This window comes from Brienomyrus brachyistius, chromosome 3 (assembly GCF_023856365.1).
Source record: "Brienomyrus brachyistius isolate T26 chromosome 3, BBRACH_0.4, whole genome shotgun sequence".
Classification (NCBI taxonomy): Eukaryota; Metazoa; Chordata; class Actinopteri; order Osteoglossiformes; family Mormyridae; genus Brienomyrus; species Brienomyrus brachyistius.
The window spans coordinates 29,925,508-29,953,083 of record NC_064535.1 but is presented as its reverse complement, the minus strand read 5'-3'; the positions used below and the strand labels follow the sequence as shown (position 1 = coordinate 29,953,083).

The 27,576-nt window shown below is 44.3% G+C and overlaps 1 protein-coding gene across 4 annotated transcripts in view; it reads left to right on the top strand.

Moving 5' to 3' along the window:
* nr1h4 (nuclear receptor subfamily 1, group H, member 4) overlaps positions 1–27,044 on the top strand; it is a 41,052-nt gene extending 14,008 nt beyond the window's left edge. For 3 of the 4 annotated variants that reach the window (XM_049007612.1, XM_049007611.1, XM_049007614.1), the window contains exons 5-10: positions 8,248–8,390; positions 8,742–8,840; positions 9,028–9,127; positions 9,252–9,398; positions 23,761–23,874; positions 24,441–27,044. In XM_049007612.1, the coding sequence (XP_048863569.1) occupies positions 8,248–8,390; positions 8,742–8,840; positions 9,028–9,127; positions 9,252–9,398; positions 23,761–23,874; positions 24,441–24,676 (839 nt within the window). In that variant the 3' untranslated portion in view covers positions 24,677–27,044. The remainder of the gene's footprint in view (positions 1–8,247; positions 8,391–8,741; positions 8,841–9,027; positions 9,128–9,251; positions 9,399–23,760; positions 23,875–24,440) is intronic. The other variant, XM_049007613.1, reaches the window with a different exon arrangement.
* The last annotated feature ends 532 nt before the right edge of the window (positions 27,045–27,576 follow it).

Here is a 27,576-nt window from a genome sequence, read left to right as displayed (position 1 = left end):
GTCTGATGAATCCTGAATTCTGCTAGACACAGATGGCTGCGTCAGATTTGGTGTCAGTTCAGCACCTTGGATAATTCCTTGCTTCCAACTTTGTGGGATCAGTTTGGGGAAGGTCCTTCTCTATTCCAACATAACTTTGCCCCAGTGCACAAAGCATAGTTCATGGATATGGTTGGGTGAGTTTGGTATGGAAGTACTTGTCTGGCCCACACAGACCCCTGAACCCTATTTTTGACTGACAGGAGTGGAACCTGACATGGTCTTCTGCTGTAGTAGCCCATCTGCCTCAAGGTTGAACATGTTGTGCATTATAAGATATTTTTCTGCTCACCGCAGCTGCACAAACTGATTATCTTAGTTATCAACACCTTTGGGATGAAGTAGAACACAGATTGCAAGCCAGGCCTTCACATGCAACAACAGTGCCTGCCTAGAAACACACTACTTGATGAATGAGCAAAGATTCTCACAGACACACTCCAAAATCTTTTGGAATGTATTCCCAGAAGAGTGGCAGCTATTATGGTAACAAATGGGGGGGGGGCAACTCCATATTGATACCTATGGATTTAGATTAGGTTGTCATAACAACAGTTATACTTATGTCCATATCTTGTATGTCTCAGTGGATCTCAATTTAGTGACTAGATCCATCCATCCATCCATCCATCACCACCTGCTTGTCCGGGATCCAGGTTGCGGGGGTAGCAACTTCAGGAGAGATACCCATACCTCCCTCTACCCAGCTACCTCTACCAGCTCTATGGAGGGGATACGGAGGCGTTCCCAGGCCAGCTGAGAAATATAATCCCTCCAGCACGTCCTGGGTCTGCCCCGGGCCCTCCTCCCTGTAGGACATGCATGGAAAACCTCTCAAGGTAACCGCCCAGGAGGCATCCACTCCAGGTGTCCAAACCACCTCAACTGGCTCCTTTCAACTTGGAGGAGCAGTAGTTCTACTCTGAGACTCTCCCGGATATCTGAACTTCTCAGCCTATCTCTAAGGGAGAGCCCAGACACCCTGCGGAGAAACCTCATTTCGGCCACCTGTATATGCAACCTCATTGTTTTGGTCACTACCCACAGCTCATAACCATAGGTGAGGGTAGGAACGAAGATGGCTCAATAGATAGAGAGCTTTGCTTTCAGGCACAGTTATTTTTTAGCCACAACGGACCGGTTAAGCAACCTGCAAAATTGCAGACATCACTCCGATCCGTCTTTCCAGCTTTCGAGCTTTTGTGAACAAGACCTTGAGATACTTGAACTCCTCCACTTGAGGCAGTACCTCCTCTCTGACCTGAAGAGGGCAATCCAACCATTTCCGGCTGAGAACTATGGTCTTGGGCTTGGAGTTGCTAATCCTTATCCCTGCCACTTCGCACTCGGCTGTGAACTGTCCCAGAGCTCACTGGAGGTCCCCAGCAGAAGAAGCCAACAGGGCCACGTCATCTGTAAAAAGCAGTGACGCAATCCGGATGCCACCAGTCTGTACACCCTGGCTGCACCTAGAAATCCTGTCCATATCATATCTTAATATCATAACCAGGACCGGAGACAAAGGGCAGCCCAACACACACCAGGAACACATCTGACTTATTACCGGCAATGTGGACCAAACTTCTGCTCTGTTCATATAGGGATCAAATTGCCTGCATTAGCAAGCTCTGAACCCCATTCTTCTGAAGCAGCCCCCACAAAGCAACTTGGGGAACCTTGTCATAAGCCTTCTCCAAGTCCACAAAACACATGTAGACTGGATGAGCAAACTCCCAGGCTCCCTCCAGTACCCTCGGTAGGGTATAAAGCTGGTCCAGTGTTCCACAGCCAGGACGAAAACCACATTGTTCCTCCTGAATCCAAGATTCGACCTCAAGCTCCTCTTCAGTACCCCGGAATTGACTTTCCCAGGAAGGCTGAGAAGTGTGATCCCCCTGTAGGCTGGAACACACTCTCTGGTCCCCTTTCTAAAATAAGGGGACCACCACCCCAATCTGCTAATCCAGCGGTACTGTCCCTGACCTCCAAACATTGTTGAGAAGGCGTATCAGCCCTGACAGCCCCACAACATCCAGAGCTTTCAGGCACCCTGGACGAATCTCGTCAACCCCATGGGCACGGCCGCCAAGGAGCTCTTTAACCACCCCGGCAACCTCAGCCCCCTCGTGCCCCGTGCCCTCTAATGTCTCGAAAGTGGTGCACATAGATGTATCTGAGGCAGGGTTGAGGAGGTCCGCAAAGTTTTCCTTCAACCTCAGGGTGATGTCCACAGGTGAATTCAACAGCACCCCCTCACCACTGTAAATAGTAGGAACCAGAAGCTGCTTCCCCCTCCCCCTTGGAGTTCTGCCAGAAGTACAAGTTGAAGATCTGGTGAACAGGAGCCTTTGTCAGATTTTCCCAGCAGGCACTCACTATATGCTTGGGCTTGCCAGGTCTGACCGGCTTCCTTCCCTGCCACCTGAGCCAACTCACTACCAGGTGGTGATCAGTTGACAGCTCTGCCCCTCACTTCACCTGAGTGTCCAAGACAGAAGGCTGCAGATCAACTGATACAATTATAAAATCAATCATCGCCCTGTAGTCCCAGGTATGTTCGTACCATGTCCACTATGGATACCCTTATGTTTGAACATGGTGTTCGTTATTGACAGATCATGCGTTGCACAGAAGTCTAACAACAGAACCCCACTCGGGTTCAGATCAGGGAGTCCGTTTCTCCCAATCACTCCCCTCCAGGCCACACTGTCATTGCCCATGTGAGCATTGAAGTCCCCCAGGAAAACTATGGATTCCAAGAAGTCTGGGTACTCCGAACTGTCATTAGGTGCATAGGCCCAGTGTCACTCACCCACTGCAACTCCGGAAGAAAAGAGTATCCAGCCCCTCTCCAGGAGATTTGTTCCAGAGCCTAAGCTATGTATTGAGGTGAGCCCGACTATATCTAGTAGGTATCTCTCAACCTCATGCACAAGCTCCTTCCCCACCAGGAAGAGAGGTGACATTCAGTGTCCCAAAAGCCAGTTTAGTCAGCCGGGGATTGGTCCGCTAGGGTCTCCCTTGGTTGCCACCCGATCCACATCGCACTGAAGTATGACATTCCCCTTGCGGGTGGTGTGCCCACCTGGGGATGGTCCCCTGTACCTCTTTTGGGCTGGGCCCGACCGGAACCCACGGGCCAAAGCCCGGCCACTAGGTGCTCGCCAACTAACCCTCCCCCAGGCCTGGCTCCAGGGTGGGGCACCAGTGACCTTAGTCTGGGTGAGGGTAATGAGACCTTGTTGTGATTCTTTTTCATCATAAGTTTTTTGGATTGCTCTTCATCTGACCCCTCACCTGTGATCTTTTTGCCTTGGGAAACCCTACCAGGGGCAATTGCCTCCGACAACACAGCCCCCAGGGTCACTGAGACACGCAAACGCCTCCACCATGATAAGATGAAAATCCACCTTAGTGGATTGACTAGGTGCTGAACTAAAATCTTAATTTTTATTATTGTTATTATTGTTATTTTATGATAAAACAATATGGGGAGGAGAGTGATTCAGAAATCCCCCCCCACTACTTAGTCAACCAAAATCATACCCATCAGCCTGATTGTGATGCACAATGTTTTACCTTTTGCCCTATATTTCCAGAAGCTTGAGTCATACAAACAAAATTTGTTTTTTCCAGACATTCCCATGCCACAAAATATTTCAAATGGCACTACTTAGATTTTTGCTATTTTGCATAATGTGAAAAATCTACTTTTTCAAAGTCTTCCTAGAATGTTCATACAATTCAAACTTTAACTGTTGCCCATTGAGACCATTGATCAGCCAAATAGTTCTCATGACCAGTTTCTCATCAATGGAACAGCTAAAACTCTCCAAATTTGCTGTGCATAGTTGGTACGATTTTAAAGCCAATCCCCAAATTTGGAAAAAATCACCCAATAGGCAGTGCTATAACTCAAAATTATTTATAACTCAGAAAACATTGGATACAGAGAGATGAAATTTTGTGCATTTGTCCAGATGTCTCAACGAATCGCATAAAGTTCATCTATTTATCAAACATGGCTGACAACAGGCAACAAAATTTCAGCAGGCTACAATTACCCTTATATATGACTGAGAACCATGAAATTTGGTGTGATGGTGCAATATCTGCCAGTGCAATAGTGAAATGCGTCCTGGGTATCATGTTATACTGCATCCGGCCCTGCAAGCGGTCATCCAATTTGCAGGGAAAACAAATTTGAGGTTGGTGGTGGCAATGGCACTCCAGCCACTGTAAAACAACTCACAACTACTTGATTAAAACAAACTAGATACTCTTCTGCTCTCTGTGGGAGTAACTCTGCTGCAGCCGCCCGCAGAGAGGCTGCACGCACCATAAAGGGGATGGAGTCCAAACCAGGGAATGAGTCAAAACCATCAGAGAGCTAATGGGGTCAGGCCTGTTGGGGATCAGTTTGTGTGAGGAGCTTGCAGACTTGGGTGTGACTGCTGACTGTAATGTGATGTGGGAGACCTTCTGTGATAAGACCCTGAAGGTTGCCAAGGGCTGTGTTGGAGTTGCCAGTGTTCCCAGAAGGAGGTGTTTCTTCTCGCAGGGCACCCTGGATATTATCGAGAGGAGTTGCAGCACACGACTTGGTGGCTACTCCAGTGTGTATTGGGAACTGAGAAGAACGGCTGTGTGGACTCTGAGGCCAGATAAAGAGGCGTTTGTTAGATAAATATGTGAGCAGGTTACACACCATCTGTGGTTTAGTGTCCACGTCCTACAGAGGAATCAAAGCATTATGCACATCTGAATCTGTTCCTCTGAGACTTGCAGTTAGAGGGGGTGATGGGATGATCCTTATGGATGACACTGCAGTTGTGACTCACTGGGCCAACTACTTTAAACAGCTGTTTAAACCTGACTCTCCAGCTAGGATGTTGGACATCTCTGGGTCTATGGTTCTTGAAGCCAATCCTTCAATCAACTGTGAACCACCCAATCTCACTGAGATTGCACGGGTGATGAATCAGCTGGGGGCAGGGAAGGCCACAGGCATCTGTGGTATCTAGGGTGAACTTCTCCAGGCTGGTGGTAAGGCAGTCCTCCAGACATTGTTGGAAATCTTTGCTTCAATTTGGAAGTCAGGCGTCATCCCAACTTACTGAAAAAATGGACTGGTAATCCGTATCTGGAAACAGAAGGGTGATCGCTTGTATTGTTGCAACTACAGGGAGATAACACTGTTTTCAGTGCCTGGTAAAATCCTTGTTAGGGTCATCCTTAACAGGATCCTTGATCACTTGTTAGACTGTCAGCAACCAGAACGGCCTGGTTTTACGCATAAGAAGTCTACCATCGACCATATCTTTGCATTGAGGATTCTTTGCAGCCTTTTTCGATTTTCTAAAAGCATTTGACTGAGTTGATCGAGTTACCCTTTGGAACATTCTGAGACTTCGAAGTTACTGGATGTCATGGTTAGCCTATGCACTGGTACTGTGAGTGCTGTGCAGAGTGAATGGAGGACCTCTGTGTTCTTCCTAGTTGATTCTGGGGTTCACCAGGGGTGTGTTCTTGCTCCTACTCTGTTCAGTGCTTGCATGGACTGCGTGTTGGGCAGAGTCTCTGGTGACTCTTCCTGTGAAGTCAGAAAACGGATTGGAAGAGCATGAGAGGTCATGAGGTCACTGGAAAGAGCTGTGTGGCACTCCCCATATCTTTCCAAGAAGACAAAGGTCCAAGTCTTTATCATCCTGGTGCTCTCCTTCTTGCTGTATGGCTGTGAGACATGGACACTATCCAGTGAGCTGAGACGAAGACTGGACTCCTTCGGTACTGTGTCTCTTTGGGGAATCCTTGGGTACTGCTGGTTTGACTTTGTGTCAAATGAGCGGTTGCTAGAGGAGTCCCAAATGAGGCATGATACCTGCATTGTGAGGGAGCATCAGTTACAGCACTACGGCCATGTGGCGCATTTCCCTGAGGGAGAACCGAGCTGCAAGATCCTCATTGCTGAGGACCCAAGTAACTGGACCAGGCTAAGGGGACTCCCACGTAGTACCTGACTTTAGCAGATGGATGGCCATTTCTGAAGGGTGGGACTGGACCATTTATCTGCCTGGGAATTGCCAGCCGGAATCCCAAGGAGTTTTGCTGTGTGATAGGCCAATGTGCTGCATGCTCCCCAACCTGACCTGACCTGGTACAATATTCCTCGCTCCTTCAAGCCATAGTGTTGACCATGTGAATTGCCTCCTGGGACTATATTTCTGTATTATATTTTTAAATATTTGAATTATTGATTTCATGGGTGAGTCGGCATGGTGGTGCAGTGGTTAGCAGTGTTGCCTCACACCTCTGGGGCCCTGGTTCGAGTCTCCGCCTGGGTCACGTGTATGTGGAGTTTGCATGTTCTCCCCATGTTGTCGTGGGGTTTCCTCTGGTTTCTCCCCACAGTCCAAAGACATGCTGAGGCTAATTGGACTTGCTAAATTGCCCATAGAAATGCATGGGTGAGTGTGCCCTGCGATGGGCTGGCCCCTCATTCTGGGTTGTTCCCTGCCTCGTGCCCATAGCTTCCGGAATAGGCTTCAGACCCCCCGTGACCCAGTAGGATAAGCGGTTTGGAAATTGATGGATGGATGAATTTCATGAGTTTTTATGTAAATTGTTTCCAAGAATTAAAAAAAAGGCTAAAAAAACTAAACTAGATAAAACTAAAACTTGAGTTGTGTTGTATTTGGTATTTAAAGCTAGCAATTTCCTGTATATCCAAAGAGAAATGTTTTACATGGACCCTGAGGAGAGAAGTGATACCTTGTTATTTTCACTCTTTTACAAATTGAAATATACTCTATGCATTGCTTTCAGTTTCTGTCTTTGAATATGTTGAATATGCTGGGATCAATGTGTTGTCATCTGCCACAACAATGACAAAAGCTAACATAAACAGTGTGACCTTTAGGCAAAACTGTGTAAAACCTTGACTGTGGAATGCTTTGGGATGGGGGGGGGGCATACTGTCATGTACCTTTGTCCGGTCACTTTAGAAAAACTCAGGTATAAACCTCTACCTCTTAATATTTTTCAAGAATTGCCGAAGACTGGTCACATTATGATGTACTTTTTGCCTCATAATGTACGCATGATACAGTTGGTGAGTTCAAATTGCAACATTCAGTGAGTGCTGTTTGCCCCTCCCTCCAGTTCTGCAGTCCATGGTATGAAGGTTGACTAAGTGACTGCCTGTTGGCTGGTTAGCTGTAGGCCATAGCCATAGATAAGATAACAACAGAGAGAGGCAACATCTCCAGCAGATTTTCATAGAGGTAGCATAGTGGCTGTGAGACTGATAACTTTCTTGGTTTCTGTTCTATAGATATAGAGCAGGGTTAGTGTAACTGATCCATGGAGAGCCGTTTTTGGAATGACCTCCGTGGATCAGATTCACCACCCCTGGTATAGAGGTTATTGAGATTTTAAATCACCGCCTGATTATCAGCCATAGAGCACCTAGCAGTAGAGATAATTTGATGGGAATGTTAAACTGAATCACTATATTGATGTTCCTGGAATGCAGTACTGTCTGAAGGTCATTGAAAATGCCAGTCAGATAAAGGCAAGGAAGGTGCACATGCGGGGGCTCACAAAGTTAATTAATAATGATAAAATAAACAAAGAAGGAAAGAATGCCTTAGCCCTGAACAACAAGAAATCAAGAATACAAAAATATAGCCAACATGCGGGTGGAAAAACACCAAGGATTTGGGGGTGGTGTGAAGGCAGCAACCTGGAGTGGGAGCTAGGCGGCGCACAGGGGTGGGGAGCAGCAGGCTAGATTGGGCACCATGCTACGAACAAGCAGGAACTTGGCAAGGGCAGAGTGGAGCTAGGGTAGAAGCTGAGAGGCAAATACTAATTATCCTATTATGCTTTGCTGTTTTTGGCTTTACTGGGCATAACAGTTTAGACCCTGTTCTCCTTAAATCTTGTTTATGGGAGTTTATGCACAATATTTGAAATATGGTTCAGACTATTAAAAAAACTTTGACTTTAGTAAAAACACTACTTCACTGTACATTAAGAAAAAACATTGTTATGAGTTTAACTATGATTTTAACTAAACAGAACAGAATAATCAGTTTTCCTTTCACGTACAGAGCACCTTACATACAGTGCAGTTTCTGAATTGCTCTGTTACTTATATAAACTAATTGAATCCAGTTTTATGGGACATAAACATCTCGATTGCAGGTCTGCTTACAGAAATCCAGTGCAAGTCTAAACGACTAAAGAAAAATACAAAGACTTCTTCAGAAGAGTCAGGTATGGATCAAACCAAAGGTGGAAGTAGTGGAGATACCAAGCAGGTCACCTCCACCACAAAGCTTTCAAAGGTAATCACTTGTTTAAATGGACAATACCTTTTTAACACCTATCTGTAGTTTATTGCTAAAAAATATTTAAGATAAACAAATTTCTAAGCGGCTGGTTCCCAGAATATGTCCAATTAAGTAATTTGCTATACATTTACATTTTATGGGTTATGTAAAGCTGGGTAATGTAGTGCCATCATCAGAATAATGGTTCAAACATCACTGGACCAATTCAATGTAGACCTCCAAGAAGAGTCATTTTCATTTCCTGCATTTTGTGTTAATCAAAAGCATTTGTGCAGGAGATTTGGCAAGAAGCTGGCATCGCTGGCATTTTCCATGTGACAATTTCAGTTGTTTCCATGGTTTCAGGAGAAAGTTGAGTTTTGTCCAGATCAGCAGACCCTGCTGAACTACATAGTGCATGCTTATAATAAACACCGTATACCCCAGGATATGGCGAAAAAGCTTGTAAGTCTATCCATTATTTTGTTTTAACAACATCATCAATAAACAACATTTTCCCCCATTTAACAGGAATAATATTAGTATTCTGCATTTGCTTGACTTGTTTGGAATTTAAGTTTAATTTTAATATGATTTTTTTTCACAATTCCATCTCAAAACTGGCAAGTATTTCTTTCATTTTACCATATAGCTTCAAGAGCACTACAGTACAGAAGAAAACTTCATTTTATTGACAGAGATGGCAACTAGTCATGTACAAGTGCTTGTTGAATTCACCAAAAATATCCCAGGTTTGTGTTAACATTTTGCATTGGCATTGTATTAATGACTAATGATTGCTGTAAATATTAGTTAGAAGATAAATGTCTCTTCAGAGGGGTTTCATGGGTGTTTGCTCTCCCATGTCCCTGATAGGTTTCCAGACCCTGGACCAAGAAGACCAGATTGCTCTTCTTAAAGGTTCAGCAGTGGAGGCCATGTTCCTGAGGTCTGCACGAGTCTTCACCAAGAAGCTACCTCACAGACACACTGAAGTCCTGGAGGAGAGGATACGAAATAGCGGTAAGAGATTCTGAACAGCTGTGATGGTTGTCCTGTAGTTTGGAGGATGAACATGCAAAGGGATTTCAATCAGGAGTACTTTGACATTACTGCATGTTCAGTGCCTGGGGTTCCTCTTAGGTTTACTGCTACTTCCCCTCTGCACCATCTTGAAAGCAGTGCATGTTAGAGTCTCCAAATTAAATAATCAATTTCAATGTTGACCTGGCATTCCACTTCTGACACCAGTGTAACCAATCATGGGTTGCAAACCATGTTAGATAGATGTCCTCTTTTTAAAAAGGAAGCAGTTTCACTTTATTACTAGCAAACTAAAGATAATCACCAGCAGCATAAACAGGGAAGTTGATAAGATAACACTTACACTCAAGGTAGAGACTAGTGGAAACACACATTCTACAGTAAATCATTAAATGGTCACAAACTCATTATTTACAATGTTAATACACAGACCCACACATCACATTACATTATATTTACATTTACATATTGCATATTCCCCCAGCGCAGCACAAGGCATGCTGGTAACCATAATAAAATGATATCACAAATAGGTGGTATTATACCACAATACTAGCGAATATAATGTTCACTGGGTATACTGGATAGTGTGTAAACTAGGCCAGCTTACCCTACCGTGAAGTGAAGTGAGGAAGAGCCAAGGAGGTTGCTGGGATAGTGCTGAGGTCCAGGTAAATAGCAGCGTAACTGTTTGTAGTAAACTGTGAAGTCAAGGGATTGTTTTAGCATGCTTTTATCCATGTAGAGTTACCTAGTAGGGTGATGTGTGGCTCAGAACAATATGATATTCTAGTTAAATTTCAGTCATGCTTCTTCTAGCACAGAATCTGCTCTCTTGAAGGTTCACAATGATTTGTTCCTCATTCTCAACTAGTACTTGTAGACCATGCTATCCTTAAAAATCTGCTAAGGATGAGGTTGGTGTCAGGGACACTGCTCTAAATTGGTTCATTTCCTACCTTAGCAATAGATCCTTTTTTGTAAAACTTGCCAACTTCTCCCCATCCTCAGCTAGTCTCACATACAGGTTATCTATTCTGGGCCCCATTCTCTTTTGCAATTACATGCTTTTGCCTGGCAAAATCCTCCATTTCCTACCACTGCTATGCAGATAACACACGGCTTCTCAAAATCCTTGCGGGCAAAATCAAAATCTTTGGTCACAGCTACAAAGCCTAGTGAGCTGCCTTGAGGATTTTCTGGATGGGCCAAAATTTTCTCTAACTCAGTGAAACCAAATCAGAAATTATTTTTTTAAGCCCACCTGACTCTGTTACTCAGATCTCCAATAACCTAAGTCAATTATTTCCCTTTATTAAGCCAGGGACTTGTGGTCTAAGGGTTTGCAGTCCCCATAACAGGTGGTGGTGCAGCTGGTTTGGGGGTGGGGGGCGGGGTAGGGGGGTGGATGCTCTTTGTAGTCGGCAGAGGAAATGTAGCTGCTGCAGTGACTTCTTGGTCTAGGAGGTAATGTTATTAGTACAGGAGAGGTCATTTGATATGTGTACTCCAAACAACTTTGTGCTTTCCACTACTTCCACAGTGGAGCGACTGATGGTAGTGAGTGTGCTTTTCTGGACTGTGTCATGTGTTAAAGCATCGCAGAAACAAATGAAATGTAGACAGTCACACAGAGTGGTTATTTAAAAAATGTGTGGTTTAGGAAAAAACTGCTCATCTATGCTACAAGATGTTTTGTTAATTATGGGTCTATTCATTTTAATGAAAAGTCCGTATTACTCTTCACCTAGTAAATGATACTTTCCTAATTTGCGCTTAGCCATTGAAATGAACAGAACTCAACTCATAGAGCTCTAGGTTGTAGGTCTAGGTGGTTGTGGAGCTGTACTGGATGACGGTGTAGACATTGACAAACTGGCACTTTCAACAGTTGCAGTACACAAACTGTAACTTTCTTTAGTAGCAGGTTCACTTGCTTGTCTTTTTTCTTCCCACTGCACTGATGGATGTACAGTTCTCATGTGCCAATGCAGGTTATTTGTAGAACCTGTTCAATATGAGATTTTAACCTTGCAAGCTTTACACTCTGCCTTAGTATTATCAATGCAATTGAAATTTATCCAAATTTTACTCCGTTTCCTGCAGTCACCCATTTTGTCGCGCACATCTCCTTCCTTCCCGTTTCTCTCACTGTGGGTGTGATTACTGTATTTGTCTATGGGTGCGATCGACTTCACACAGTCGATTTGCATCACTGGAAAGCAGTGCATTCTAGTCCCAACGCAATGCATGATGGTTAGATATTTTTTGTCCGACTTCAGCCGGCGCTGCAAAACGTCACCATCCGTGACCATGTCACATGGTACAAAAACCTCACGAGAGCAAGACGACTTAAGACTTAAAGCCCAAGTCGAATGCACCTCGTAGCACCGTCCCCCCCTGCTCAGAGCAGACATGCATTGTGTAGTTGACCAATCCTTGCGGGCGGAAAAAAAAAGAAAGAAAAAAAGCGGCTCTGACTCACAGGCAGGAGCCGGCTCCAATCGTTCACTTCGAAGAGCCGATTCCAAGAGCCGTTTCGTTCGTGACCGACACATCACTAACCGACACCCTTGCAATCACTTCTGACATGCTAGCAACCACCTAGCAACCACCTAGAAACCACCTAGCCATGTCTAATGGCACTATAACAATCACTTTAGCAGCACCATAGCAACCACTTAGCAACATCCTAGCAATGCACAGACCACCCACTTAATTAAAGGCACCAGCTCTTCCACAGTCAGCAGAATAGTGTCATGCCCGGCTCGTCCGATCCTCGTGTGTGCCACGCCCCCTGATTATCCACGTGTGCTTCCCTGATCTTGCCCAGCTGTGTCCAATTATTTTTGCCCAGTCTTGTCTACTTCAGTCCATGTCTTGCCTTGGTTTTCGTCCATCATTGATGTTGGTTAGCGTTAGTCGATGTCTCCTAGCTGTTTCTCTAACCTTCCCGTAATAAACCCCCAGTTTTCCCATATTTCGCCTCCTTGTCTGCTTCCTGCCCACTTGCCTGCCCGTGCACCCATTCGCTTACCCGAACAACCACGGATCCCGACAGAATGACGGACCAAAGAGAAGACACGCCGCGGCAGACCAAGGACCAGCATCTTGGTCTGCTGCACGAGGTGTGTTACTGGCTGGACCAGCCCGATGTCCAGGACGACCCGGTCGCTTTGGAGTTGGTCAGCCAAAGCAGTGAGCTCCTGACGGCGATGTCCCCACCCGAAGGCAAGCACCACCTGGGAGAGGTGCACGCCAACCTCCATCAGCTAGTCCAGCGCATGACGGTGCGGAGGTTGGGACTAGACGCACTGTGCGTTGCGGAAGATGTTCCCTAGCCATCCGTCCCATCAGATGTGGAGCAGCCTCCCGTGGCCACCATGACCAAACGGTGAAAGAAAAGGAGGAGGCATGCGATTGCCCCGACGATCGCCTTGGGGGCGTGCACCCTCGTCCCCACTTCCTTCTCAGCCAGTGAACTAGAGGACTTCCTGGCTAAGCCTCACGTCACCATCACTGCCAAGCTGCCTGCACAGGCAGCTTCCCTCGTCCAGGGAACGCGCCCGGCTGCCGCAAGTTTATCGCCGCCCCTTGAACGGTACTGCTTTCGGCCGACGGGGCTGGCCAACAAGGGGGCCAGCGCAACGAGGGATGCTATCTCTCGAGTACCCAGGACTCTTAAAGGGGCCACGCTCGTCACGCCTGCGCGGGATCTGCCTGTCCCGCCGGCATACGAGCCGTCTCCGTCGGCTACAGCTGCTGCGCCCCCAGCCGGACGTCCCGACTACGCCCGCGGCTCTTGCTGATCAGAGACTTTACTGGAGGGTGATGAAGGCTCCCTGGAGGAGGACCAGCTAGCCGCGCAGCTGCGGAGTGACTTTGCCGCGCTCTCTCCTGTCTCTCCTTGGGGCAACTTGGAGAGGATAGCGGAGGACCTGAGGAGGCTGCTCCTGTTAAGGAGAGCTCTGCCTCCGCCTCTGGCACCCGAGCAGCCGCCTCCTCCGCCTGCAGCTCCTGCGCCCGAGCAGCCGCCTCCTCCACCTGTAGCTCCTGCACCCAAGCAGCCGCTGCCTCCACCTGCAGTTTCTCTGCCCGAGCAGCCGCCTCCGGCACCCACGCCTTAGCAGCCACCTCCGCCTGCAGATCCGCAGCCCGGGCAGCCGGCTCCGCCTGCAGCTCCACAGCCCGAGCAGCCGCCTCCGCCTGCAGCTCCGCAGCCTGAACAGCCGCCTCTGCCTGCAGCTCCTCTGCCTGCAGCTCCTCCACCCGAGCAGCCGCCTCCACCTGTAGCTGCAGCTACGCCCAAGGCGCTCCCTCTGCCTCCACCCGCTGCTGCAGCTACGCCCGAGGAGCTCCCTCTGCCTCCACCCGCTGCTGCAGCTACGCCTGAGGCGCTCCCTCAGCCTGCACCTGTGACTATAACCCCTGTGACTCCTTTCCCTGACCCCGGCCTAAGGCCCACATGTCTGTGTCCCGTAAGGGGAGAGGACACAGATGCAGGGCTGGGGTCCCATCCGCCCTGCCCCCTGGCTCGCCCTTGCTCGCCTTGGCTAGGGCTCGGGGGGCACCTACTGGTCCTAGGACTCCAGGTCATCGGTCGGCTGCGGGTCCCCCTCCGAAGCCTCGTCGTCCTGCCTCGGTCCCCCCTCTGACTCCTTGTCAGTCACCTGCGGGTTCCCCTGCTGCCGCTCCTCCGTCGCCTGCGGGTCCCCCCACTCCGGCACGTCGGAAGACATCACCTAGGTCAGCTGTGGCCTTGCCGTCGCCTGCTGTGGCTCCCCCTCCTTCCTTGCCTTCCCTGGTTTCCCCTTCAGCTCCCTCGGCACCTCCCCTGGTGCCCCCTCTGATTTCCTCCTCGTCCCCTTCATCTGTCCCTCGCCCTGCCTCCTCAGGCTCTCCGAGGTCCCCTCCTGCTCCAGCCTCCCGGTTGCCTCGGCCCCTCCGGCTGCTCCCCATCGCCCGCTGGGGCTCCCTCGGGCTCCCCTTAGTCCCCTGGCCTTTCCTCCTTGGTCTCCCGTCTTTGTTTGCTCCTCGTCCCTTTGTTCCTCCTGTCTCTGCTCCTCGTCCCCCAGTGTCCTCTCCGTTCACTCCTGGCCCTTTCGTCCCGCCTGTTCCCTCCGTGTCCCCTTTCCTCATCTGTCTGTCTGCCTTCCCCGTCCTATGTCAGCCCCTGTCCTACTTCCTGTCTCTGTGGCAGTTTTGTCTTTCTGTTCTGTTGCCTGTGCCCCATTGATGGCTTTCTTCTTGTCTTCCAGGTCCCATATCCCTCGTCCCATCCGTCGCCTCCCCTGAGGCCTTTGGGGGGGGGGGGGGTTCTGTCATGCCCGGCTCGTCCTTGTGTGTGCTACGCCCCCTGATTATTCACGTATGCTTCCCTGATCTTGCCCAGCTGTGTCCGAATATTTTCACCCAGTCTCGTCTATTTCAGTCCATATCTTGCCTTGGTTTTCGTCCGTCATTGATGTTGGTTAGCGTTAGTCGATGTCTCCTAGCTGCTTCTCTGACCTTCCTGTAAGAAACCCCCAGTTTTCCCATATTTCACCTCCTTGTCTGCTTCCTGCCCGCTTGCCTGCCCGCTTGCCTGTCCGCTTGCCTGCCCGTGCGTCCGTTCACTTACTCGAACAACCACGGATCCCGACAAATAGGCCCATCTCAAATTTTTTTCAGGAATTTTTATTCTAGTGTATTTTATACTCTGAGGAATACATACAGTTTTGGTACCAGTCCACTGCCACTGTGGACACTTTGCTTGTTTTGATAACTTAAAAAGTTTTTGATAGATTTTTTTCAAATATTGCAGAGGTATTATGGGTGCCAACTGTAAATGGTTAAATTTTCAGACAGATTGCCCCAAAACAGAAGCAATGCGATTTAGTAGCAACAAAGGGAATGGTGAAAGCAGATTGACATTTGATGTTCTGAATATGATGTTAAAAAAATATTTGATGGAATGTATTACTACGTCAAAAAACATTGACGTATTGACGTATGAAGAACTACACCTGGTTTCATTTTCACACAAATTGCCCCAAAAATTAAACAGCAGCACTGCGCGGCAGGAAAGGAAGCCAAAAATGATCTAGCATCCTCCTGCCTAAAAGAACTTATCTCACCCTGCACTACACCACATTCTCTCTGATCCTCCAGCACTGCTCGACTGGTCCCACCATGTGTCAAGGTACAAGGAAGACATACATTGAGACTCTTTTCTGTTTTGGCGCCTATGTGGTGGAATAAACTTCCAATAGATGTCCAAATAGCTGAGTCATTGGGTGCCTTCAAACGATGACTAAAAACTTACCTCTTTTAGGAATACTTGGATTAGCACTTCCAGGATTATACTCATTATTATATCAAATAAAATAAAATGTATTACTTACCAACAGAGTTTTTTACAGTGATAGTATTCTTATCCAGGTTGTATTGAACCAGTATCAGAAAGTATTCACTGATGAGACGTCTAAGCACTTAAGTCGCTCTGGCTAAGGGCATCTTCCAGATGCTGTAAATATAAATGTAGGAAGGAAATGACAGCTGCTGACACACTGTATCTATAAAATTATCAAATTTTTAGACAGATCACCCAAAATTTAAGCAGCACCGCATAATGGTAGCTAAAAAAAATGTATGTTGTTAGTGTGATATTTCACAGATGTTTTTCCAAGTTTTGTAGAAACGTTTTAAGGTTGATGATCTGGATCTGATCAAAATTGAAGTAGCGCTACATAGTAATAGCAAGAGAAGACCAGCTCAGATACTTGATTTTGTCAGCATAATAACTCAAAAATAATTTGGCCAATCTTTTCCAAACTTTGCAGACATAATATGTGGGTGACTATCTTGTTCTTTTCAAATTTTGAGACAAATCACATAAAAATTGAAGCAGTTGCACTTATGACAGCAAAAAGGAGAATGAGTTGATTAGATGCTTGTCCTTGTGAACAAGATAAGTCTATTTGATCTTTGATAGATCTTATTACCACTTCACAAAAACATTATATGGATGAAAATCTTCCCCCAAAAGACCCCAAATCGACCCAAAACTGGAACTGCAAGACAGAGAGTAGCTGACTGTGAAAACAGAGGCTGCAGCCACCATCTTGAAAATACAACCATCTGCCATCTAAATGCATTCCATGGAACTTTTTGCAGACTTCCCATGAACGTTGTACAGGTCAGTGATTCTCAAATTGTAGGGCAGAAGATGATTCCCTGAATGTTCTATGACAATATTAATATTAATACACAATTAATATTACTTGGCCAATTTTCTAGGTAGTAGTCTGGAAGCTGATTGCCAAAATGTAACTCGGCAAAATTTATTGTGGGAGAATTTCATTGTGTCAATTCGATTTTTGGAGAGGTGGGGAGAGTGTGTAAAGTAGGCTTGCAATAATATTTTACTTGGTATTTTCATTCATTTGATTGTACCCTCCCACCCAGACGGAGTGGTGGAAATGAATTGAATCTGCATGTGGTGAAAGATCACATGATTGTATCCCAATAATTATAATATTATATCAAATGGACAACAGAGTTGGCAGTATGGGCACAGTGCTGGTCCCGTGTCAGTAAGGTGTGGCACCCCTCCAGGCCTAGATACATGCAGCGATACGGCACAAGATACGGATAAGATGGCACAATGCAAAATCGTTTAGAAATTTGTCACCTGCAGCTGTCACAAACATCAGTGAATGATTTCACCTAACTCATCCAACATACAGTGATGCATTCACTGATGTTTGTGACAGCTGCAGGTGACAAATATCTAAACGATTTTGCATTGTGCCATTTTTCTTTTAGAACATGTTTGATTTAGTTTACCGCAAAGTGTTAATTAATACATTAACTAACATGCAGGAACTAACATGAATTAAGGCGGTGCTATTCATGCCTTAATTCATGACTCATGTCGTATTTACGTTAGTTCTTCATTAGTTCTTGATTAATACATGTCTTAGCTCATCATTAGTTCATAGTCAAGAAATTACTAATTCACGTATTAGTACATGCTAATTCATGTACTGTTATTGTAAAGTGTTACCCATTATAGGAATAACAGAAACATGAATGAGTGACAATGATGGAGAAGAATATAATATGGATGGTTACACGTTGTTCCATAGAGACCGGATAGGCAGGAAGGGAGGTGGTGTTGCAGTATACGTAAAACAACACTTGCAGGCAAGGGAGCTCACTGATAAAAAGTACATAACCTGGTTAACAGACAGGAAGTAGTTATTAGAGGCACAATATCACAGTGGGCCTGCGTTCATAGTGGGGTACTGCAGGGTTCAATTTTAGGACCACTATTGTTCATAATTCACATTAATGATATTGACACCAATACATAGCGTAAACTGGTTATTTATAGATGACAGCAAAGTGGGTGGTGTAGCAGATACTGAACTAGCAGCACAGAGGCTACAATGGAATCTTGATTTAAGTAGCAACTGGGCTGATACCTGGCAGAAGAAATTTAATGCAGATAAATGTAAGGTAATCCATGCAGGGAGCAGAGATATAAAGTACAGATATTTTATGAGTTCCACTGAAATAAAGGTAGCTGATTATGAGAAAGACCTCGGTGTGTATGTTGATGCTTCCATGTCCCACTCTCGCCAGTGTGGGGAAGCAATGAAAAAGGCCAATAGGATGTTGGGTTACATCTCGAGGTGTGTGGAATTTAAGTCAAGGGAGGTGATGCTACGATTATATAATTCCTTGGTAAGATCCCACCTAGAATATTGTGTGCAGGTTTGTTCACCATACCTTAAAAAGGACATTGCTGCTTTGGAAAGGGTTCAACGTAGGGCTACAAGAATGATTCCTGGTCTTAGAGGAATGTCTTATGAGGAGAGGTTAGCTGAGCTGAATATGTTTAGCCTCGAGCAAAGGAGACTAAAGAGGGACATGATCCAGGTATATAAGATTCTAACAGGTCTGAATGCTGTTCAGGCAATTGGCTACTTCAATATTAGTTTAAATACTTGAACTCGTGGCTATAAGTCGAAATTAGTGGGAGAATATTTTAAAATGCATTTGAGAAACCACTTCTTTACACAGCGTGTAGTTAGCGTATGGAATAGTCTTCCTGTTAGTGTAGTACAACCTGAAACTCTGGGGTCCTTTAAATCAGAGCTAGATAAGATTTTAAAAGCTCTGAGCTATTAGTTAAGTTCTCCCTAAATGAGCTTAATGGGCCGAAAGGCCTCCTCTCGTTTATAAATTTCTTATGTTCTTATGTCAGAACATGTGTTGACACATAAATGAACACGCATAGTAGATAAGAATGACATGCAGAGCCCCACCAGCAGCCATAGTTGGCATGGTGTGTTAGATTGCAGGTAAGCTAAACTGAAGTAATAGGTCTTCAGTTGAGATTTAAAGACTGAGACCGAATCGGCATCCCGAACATAGGCTGGTAAGCCATTCCACAATATAGGAGCCCTGTACTAGAATGCTTTACCACCCATTATCACTTTATATGTGGAACAACAAGGAAACCTGCATTCTGTGATCTGAGTGGCTGTGATGTAGCTTGCAAATTTGAAGAAATTCTGTCAGGTAGGCAGGAGCTATACCGTGAAGTGCCTTATACAGTATGTAAGTAGGAGAACTTTGAAGTCAGCTCTAAACCTAACAAGAAGCCAATGCAGGGAACTAAGAACAGGGGTCATTTCAAAGAAAGGTGTGATTTTTCTCATTTTTTTCAGTGTCAGATGAAGCTACTTCAGTGAAAGATAGATTTTTTTTAACCCTTTTTTACAAATCTTTAAAAGGGGTGCCAATAATTGTGGAGAGTGCTAACGTGATTTGAAAGAGAAGCTTATATCTAAGATGACACCTAGGTTACGAGCTGAGCTGCTGAGGAAAAGGTTCAGCCCTTTGGAGTGCAGTGCGGGGACTGTAAAATTCCAATCTGCAGACCTGCCTCCAAATAACAGAACCTTGGTTTTCTGGCATCCAGGTCTTGACTTCGTTAAAGCAATTAATTAAAGTGACAATAGATGTTGTGTTGTTAGGCATAACTGAAATGTATATTTGGGTGTCGTTGGGATAGGAGTAATAGATCGCATAATGTTTTCTCATTATGTTTCCTGATGTGTAGAGAGAAAAAAAATAAAGGACCAAGCACTGCTCCCTATGGTACTCTGTATTTGACCGGTGACATTGATGATGGAGTACAAGTATCTGACACTTGAACATATTGATAACGATTAGTCACATTCGATTTAAACCACTTCAACACCATTCCACGCAACCTAACCTCAAATTTAAGTCTTTGTCATAGAATTGAACGGTCAACCGTGTCAAAAGCTGCAATAAAATCCAGAAGCATTAACACAAGTCATGCTGTCAGCATCATTTGCCATTGTTATGTCATTTATGACTTTAGTCAAGGCAGTTTCAGTGCTGTGTTTCGGGCAGACGACCGACTGGAAGCAATCCAGTATATTGTGTCTCTCCAAGTATGAGTGAAGTTGGGCAGCAACTTCTTCAGAATTTTTGACAAAAATGGTATGTTAGAGATTGGTCTGTAATTGCTGAGCTCCTGTGGATCTTGACTTCTTCAGTTGGACAGGAACATTACCTGATAACAGGTACTGTACACATTCATTGCGGCAGTTATAGATTTTGGCAGAATTCCCAGGGAATCTTAAAGAAGCTTAGTGGGGATTGAGACCAGTGGACAAGTTGATCTTAATTATAATATTTTTAGGTCTTGATCATTAATTAATTCAAAATCATTAAGGGTGTGTTGACGTTCCGTTTGCACTGAAGTTAATTGTGAGGCATTTGAACATGTTTGAAGTCTAATTGTAATTTTATCATTAAAGAAGTTCATAATATGTTGGCTACCGAAATTACTCCATAGCAGAAGTTCAGCCTTATTTGTTAGATGAGCTATTATTTTAAAAAAGTGGCGATGGTTATTTATATTGCAATTAATAAGGCTAGAATAATAGGCTGAACGTGCCCTATAAAGGGCTTGCTTGTATTCTTGCAGGCTGTCAGACCATGCCAACTTGATGACTTCTAAGCCTGTGGATTTCCATTTGTGCTCCAATCTGCGGTGCTCCTGTTTACAAGAGTGAGTGTGATCATTAAACCATGGGGAGTGTCTGGTGCTTTTTACCACTTTTTTTTCTAAAATCTACTGTACTGAAGTCATGGGTGACTTCATTGACATCTGTACTAGACATGAAGTTCACATTACTTACTGTATTAATAAATCGTAGGGAATTTCTATCATTTAGGCTCAGTCACGATGATGGTTAGAAAATGGTCAGAAAAGGACCATTTGCAATGGACAGACAAATACATGATGAGCAGAAACTCTGTGAGTAATAATCAAGTCTAGTGTATGATTGTGAACATGTGTTGGTCCTGTTACATGTTGGTGACATTCAACAGAGTCCATGAGGGACAGGAAACTTTTGCTGCAGGCATTAGTCTCTATGTCCACATGTATATTGAAGTCTCCAAGTATAATAATAAGAGAGAAGTTCCCCAAATGCTGTCAGAAACAACGTGTATGATTCTGGTTGTCTGTATATTACAAGAATATTGATAGGCATTACTTCAAATGCTGCAAAATCTTTGATAACTTGAGTTCAAGTTTCAACAAAGCCTCCAAGCCCAGATCCACGAGGTTTCTGTATGAAAGTAAACCCATTAGGTGAGGCTACAACAAGAGGTATAGTGTCTGTGGGTCTGAGCCAGGTTTCAATGAAAAAACACAGGTTAGCACCAGTGTCCCGCATCATATTATTAACAAGAAGAGATTTACTTCCTAAAGAGCAAATGTTCAATAGTGTGCATTTTATGATGGGTTTATGTTGTGACTCATTCATTCTTATTAATGGGATTGACATTAAGTTATCTGCACAGTGGAACTAAATCTAAGTCTTGGTCAAATAACTAAGTTGCTCTCTCAACTGTGTTTCTAAGTAATTGCTAGATTTAGGGGATGCTGCTCCTGTTTAACACCTCGGATTGTTGGGACTGTATGTCATTATTTCAAGCGTGAACAACCAAGGTGGAGACTTCATTGTTGGAGAGGGAGTCCAATTTTGCCTCGATGTCGGAAACTCTGGCCCCAGGGAGGCATTTTACAGAAATTGCTGCTTTCTGATTGTTAGAAGCTCTGATGTGTGATCCCACACATGTTCAATTGGGGAAAGATCGGGTGATCTGACTGGCCCAGGAGAACCTCAACATGATGCAGGCAGGGCGTTATCTTGTTGAAAGACTGTACCAAGGTGCCGTCTCAGGAGAAGTAAGACATGCAGATACGCAGACACGTGCACATGATGGTCATCTGTGGTAATGCAGAACCAAGATTCATTGCTCCTCCCACTTACGGCACCTGTCCAAGCGCAGCTGTGTCTACGTGTCTGGTGACTAGACATGCCAGCTCCTTGTATATCAAATCATTTGCATACCCATCGCTGGTCTGCACGTGTACCAAATTACATCCAAATTGGACCATCACTTCTGGGTGGTTAACTTTTTGGTCACTGAGTGTATATGTTTGTGTGTGCATGTGTGTATATATAAAAGACAATTTTGTTTAAATTTTGTTCAAATGAAACCACGATAAATCATTTCAAAATTTTCCCTCCGCTAATGTGACAAATAACCTGTACAATTCAATTGTAAAACAAACAAATCTGTCGGGGGGAAAAATATCCATCCATCCATCCATCCATCCATTTTCCAAACCACTTTTCCTACTTGGTCGTGGGGGGTCCGGAGCCGATCCCGGAAGCAATGGGCACGAGGCAGGGAACAACCCAGGATGGGGGGCCAGCCCATCGCAGGGGACACTCACACTCCAGTCACTCACACACGCACACCTACAGGCAATTTAGCAACTTCAATTAGCCTCAGCATGTTTTTGGACTGTGGGGGGGAAACCGGAGTACCCCGAGGAAACCCCACGATGACATGGGGAGAACATGCAAACTCCACACACATGTGACCCAGGCGGAGACTCAAACCTGGGTCCCAGAGGTGTGAGGCAACAGTGCTAACCACTGCACCACCATGCCGCCCTGGGAAAAAATATAAAGATTAAAAAATAAGTACAAGAGATGGTTGCCTAAGTGTGCTCACCTGTAAAACAATGCTTTAAAGTGACTCTGATTAACCACAAATGAAGTTCAGTTGTCTTAGTAGGATTTTCCTAACATTTACTCAGTTGCATCTTACAGCAAAACCCATGGTTCTCAGAGAGCTTATAAAGCATCACAGGGATCTCATTGTTGAAAGGTATCAGTCAGGAGATGGGTACAAAAAATTAGACATTAGACATACCATGGAACACAATGATGTAATCAAAAACTCGAGAAAATATGGGACAACAGTGACATTACCGAGAATGCAACACTGAAGGAGCTGGATGAATTTCTGGTAAGTACTGGTTGTGTACTACATGTGACAGTGGTCTCCCATATTCTCCAAATGTCTGGATTATGCGCTAGAGTCGCAAAATGCATCTCTGTCTTACAAAGAAAAACATCCAAGCCTAGCTACATTTTCCAAATAAATACATTGTCTCCCAAAAGCATGTGGGACAATATTTTATGATCTGATGAAACCAAGGTTGAACTTTTCGGCCATAATTCTGAAAGGTATGTTTGGCGCAAAAACAACACTGTGCATAACTAATAGAACATCATAGCATGGTGAAGCATGACAGCAGGAGCACCGTGTTTTGAGGTGGTTTTTCTTCAGCTGGAACTGGGGCTTTAGTCAAGGTGGAGGGAATAATTTCCAGTTCCATATACCAGTCAATTCTGGTCCAAAACCTTTATGTGTCTGTTAGAAAGATGAAGATTTCACCTTTCTGCATGACAATGACCCCAAGAATACATGCAAATCAACAAAATAATGGTTTCCTCAAAAGAAAATTAAAGTTTTGGACTGACCCAGTCAGAGCCCAGACCTAAATCCAAAATCTGTGTGGTGACCTGAAGATGGCTGTGAACAAAAGATCAATAAATAAAAAGGTGCTTCAACAAAGCATTAGTTTATGTGCACATTTATGCAACCAGCTTATTGTATGATTTTTTTGATCAATTTAATTGTACAGGTAATAGATGACATTAAAGGTGGGAAAAGTTTGAGATTATTTATTGGTCTGTTTTTTTACATTACAAAACCTGGCATTTTAACAGGGGTGTGTTTTACAGGGACACTTTTCATATCCACTGTATGTGATGTGTATAATGATTGAGATTCCAGACAAATATGTGTGGCATATGTGACAGGCAGTTAATGCTACAGTACATTTACTTACTCTCATAATAATGGAGAGTTTGTCTTTCAGGTATATCAGAACAGTATATAATCCCTATGTTCAACTTCTATAAAAGCATCAGGGAGCTCCAAATGTTACAAGAGGAGTATGCTCTTCTCACTGCTGTCACCATCCTGTCTTCAGGTAAAAGGTTAATCATCTTCCCGTAACTACCTTTCAAACAGGGTGGTACATGCACCTCCAAGGTTGGGGGCTCAAATCTCATCACTTCTGTGTGTGTGTTGAGTAATCAAGTTTCATCCTGCAGTTCACAGACCTGTAGTTAGTCTAATTGATGTCTCTAAATTCCTCTTTGTGTGTATGTGTTCAGTGACTGACTGGCTTTCAGGATAAACCCCAGACTTGTGCTGCCTGGGATATGCTACACTCGCCACCCCCCAACACCCATGACCAGGGAAAGTGATTAGAAGTTTGGATGGATGAATGGAAGTATAGATGGATGGATATGCAATTTTCAAATCTACTAAAGAAAAACCCCTTGTGTAAATTGTCTTTACAGAAATTACCAACTCACTGTAATATTCCTATGTTGTGTTTTTTGTCAAAACATACTAGAAAAAGTAGAGTATGATATATATATATATATATATATATATATATATATACACACACACACACACACACACACACACACACACACACACACACACACGAGTTATTACATTTCTGATGGCCACCCTGCTCCGCAGACCGTCCCTATGTGAAGGATCAGGGGGCTGTGGAGCAGCTGCAGGAGCCTGTGCTGGAGATCCTGCACAAGTTCTGCAAGCTGCACCATCCACAGGAGCCGCAGCAGTTTGCGCGTCTGCTGGGAAGGCTGACGGAACTGCGCACGCTCAGCCACCACCATGCTGAGATGCTACTCTCCTGGCGTGCCAACGAACAGGAGCTCACGCCGCTGCTCTGTGAGATCTGGGACATGTAGCACCCCCAGAGGGACACATCAGCTGGTTCAAAGGGAAACACGATGAAAGACAGTGTGAATATGAGAATGCCTCATTTGCATATTTAATGTATAATGAATGGTGCTATATCCAAAAACTACAGGTCCATCCAGAGTGCATACTGATTGACTAGTTTATAGATCCAGACCAGCACAACCTGTTTGATTGTAAACATTTTCAGTCTGGAATTCACCGCCATTCTGAAGTCTGTATGTCTTTCCAAGCATAAATTGAAAATGTACGTTTTATGAGTCATATAATAAGAAGACTGCAGAAATGAGATGGTGGAGTTTTTTTTGCTGAGGTGTCTTTAATGCAACTCAACAAATGCATGCATGCTGGAACATGAAATAACAGTATTGTTAAATAATTGTAAATCTATTTGTAAATTAATTTTTTTCCTGTTGATCATAACAGTGGAGTCGGAAGGAGTTTGACCTTGGGGGGGCCTAATTTGGAGTGGTGGTGGCTGGGGGAGATATATATTGGGATATTGCAATGGGCATAACATGCAATACTTACATAGTGAAAGGATATGATGTAAGAAACACTTTATTTAAGGGGGCACAAATTATTAACTCAGGTAATACAGTCAAACCTCCCTTATCCGGGCATAATGGGACCAAGGGATGCCGGTGACTTAGAAATACATGAACAGTACAGTACAACGTACATGTGTACACATACAAATTACATGGTATTTATGAGGTACAAGGCTTATAATAGGATGTTATTTCAGTCTGAGTTAGCGAATCATCCAGTTTTTAACCAGCATCAAGTGAGGTGGATGATTTTTCTTTGAAATATCGCCTACCGTAGACTTAGCCACTCCAAAATGGTCTGCAACAACTCTGTGTGATTTTCCTTTTTGTATCTCTGTAATGATATTGAGCTTCTTTTGAAGGTACTTGACACTACGCTTCCTTTTTGAAGCAATGGGTTTTGCAGTTTTAGAGAAGGGTCCAGCTGCAGACACCTGTAAAGTGGAGCTCCACCGGAAATATGTCACTTCCACAGGAAACACGTGATCTCAACTCTGTGTTACAGTGAATAAACCCTAACCCTAACCTTAACCCTAACCCTACATGTTTCCTGTGGAGGTGACGTATTTCCAGTGGAGCTCCACTATACAGGCGTCTGCAGCTAGACCCTCTTGGCAGTTTTACATGCCGCTGTAAGTTCAGCTCTGCCCACAACTCTCTGTATGCCGTATTCGTCACTTCCGTCTTCTGAAGTGAAAAGTCAACCCCAAGACGTCTCAGGAGCTCACTTATTGATTATTATTGGTTTGCTTTTCATTGATGGATATTACTGTGTATGATTTATTTGGTTTATTGGATTTCTGATTTTCGCTTTGCCCTTGTCTATACTTTCGCTTGGGTTTACTTGCAATTTGGTTTCAAGCTCTTGCCCGGATTTTGGTTAACTTTTGGTTAACAAAGCGGACTTTGACGCTTTGATCTCTGTGTATGCTGTGTTTATGTGTCAGGTGCGTAGGGAGTGACTGCCATTTTTGTTTTGCGAGCTTTTGTTGTATTCTGCTGTTTGGATAGGGAGTAAGGTGTTGAATTCGTCATTGTGTTTTTGTTTTCTCTGCACTTAGGTTTTAGTTGCGTTCGGAAGCTGGATTTTGCTTATTGATTTCGTTATGACTCCTGAGTCCTTTTACACCGGGTTTATTTGTTCTGTGTCCATGGCGTGTCAATAGGAACAGAAAAATATCTTTAAAAAAATACCCCTTTGTCCACGTATGTTCCCTTGTCTATCGCACCCTGTACTTCCCTTACTCCACGTACCCTTTCCCCTTTATACTGTTACGCCCCAACCCTAGACTGTGGCTCGTAACAACAGCTGCTGGTTGTGTAAAATTAATTTGTGCATGCGAGTGTCTAGAGCTGCGCAGTAGAGGGAGGTGCCTGTATATTGGAGGTCCAAATAAGGGAAGTTTGACTGTACTGAAGTGCAAATCCTGAACAAATACGGTACATTGGTCTACTTGAGATAAAAGATGCGTCATAATTCATTAATGAATATTAAGTATGAGATCAGTATTACTTGCTCCTTCATTAGTTCCTTCAGTATTTCACAAATATTTACAGAATTAGAGAGAAAATTGCCACAATTTATTAATGATGAACGATCATGAGATCTGTATGTAACTAAGACTTATAGTTTGTGGTTAATTAATACATAATTAATAGCATGGTGCTACATTATTTATGCTCCCCCATGTAAAGTTACAAGAATGATTGCAAAATAATTTTAAAATGATAAAGATTTAATCATTTAAAATGAAACTAAAACGGTTTAGGGTGCAGTTTCAACTAAACAAAACAAAAAAAAATATCACGCAAATGTTTCGTCCTTGTGCTCTGCATGCGAAGTAAATTGACCTCAGCACCATGTAGATTCATAATGAAACATAAGGAACGTGCTCTTAATTTCCTTTGTATTATGACAGAAATTAAAAAGCAGAAGGGTAAGGTGAAGTCTGGGAACATTACCCGAAGGCCAGGGAATACAATTAAATGATTGATCCTGCTGATCATTTGGGAACATTATACAGTACCTTATACAATCCAGCTTGCCTTGCCCCTGCATTTAGTTTGATTCATTCTGCACATCTACCTCACCACTGAAGAGCATTTATAATGGTAATACAACAGAAGACCTCATATCCAGGTTTGTGGGGTCCTTTCTGTTTGCTTATTTACAGTGCTTTGGGGGTTTCCTCTGGGTACTCCGGTATCCTCCCACAGTGCCTTTACCTTTAATATGTGACGTGATGGACTGGTATCCCATCCACAGTGTTACCCTGCCTCATAGCCTGTGCTTACTTGGAGATGTTCCAGGCTCACACAAACCTACACTGAACACACAG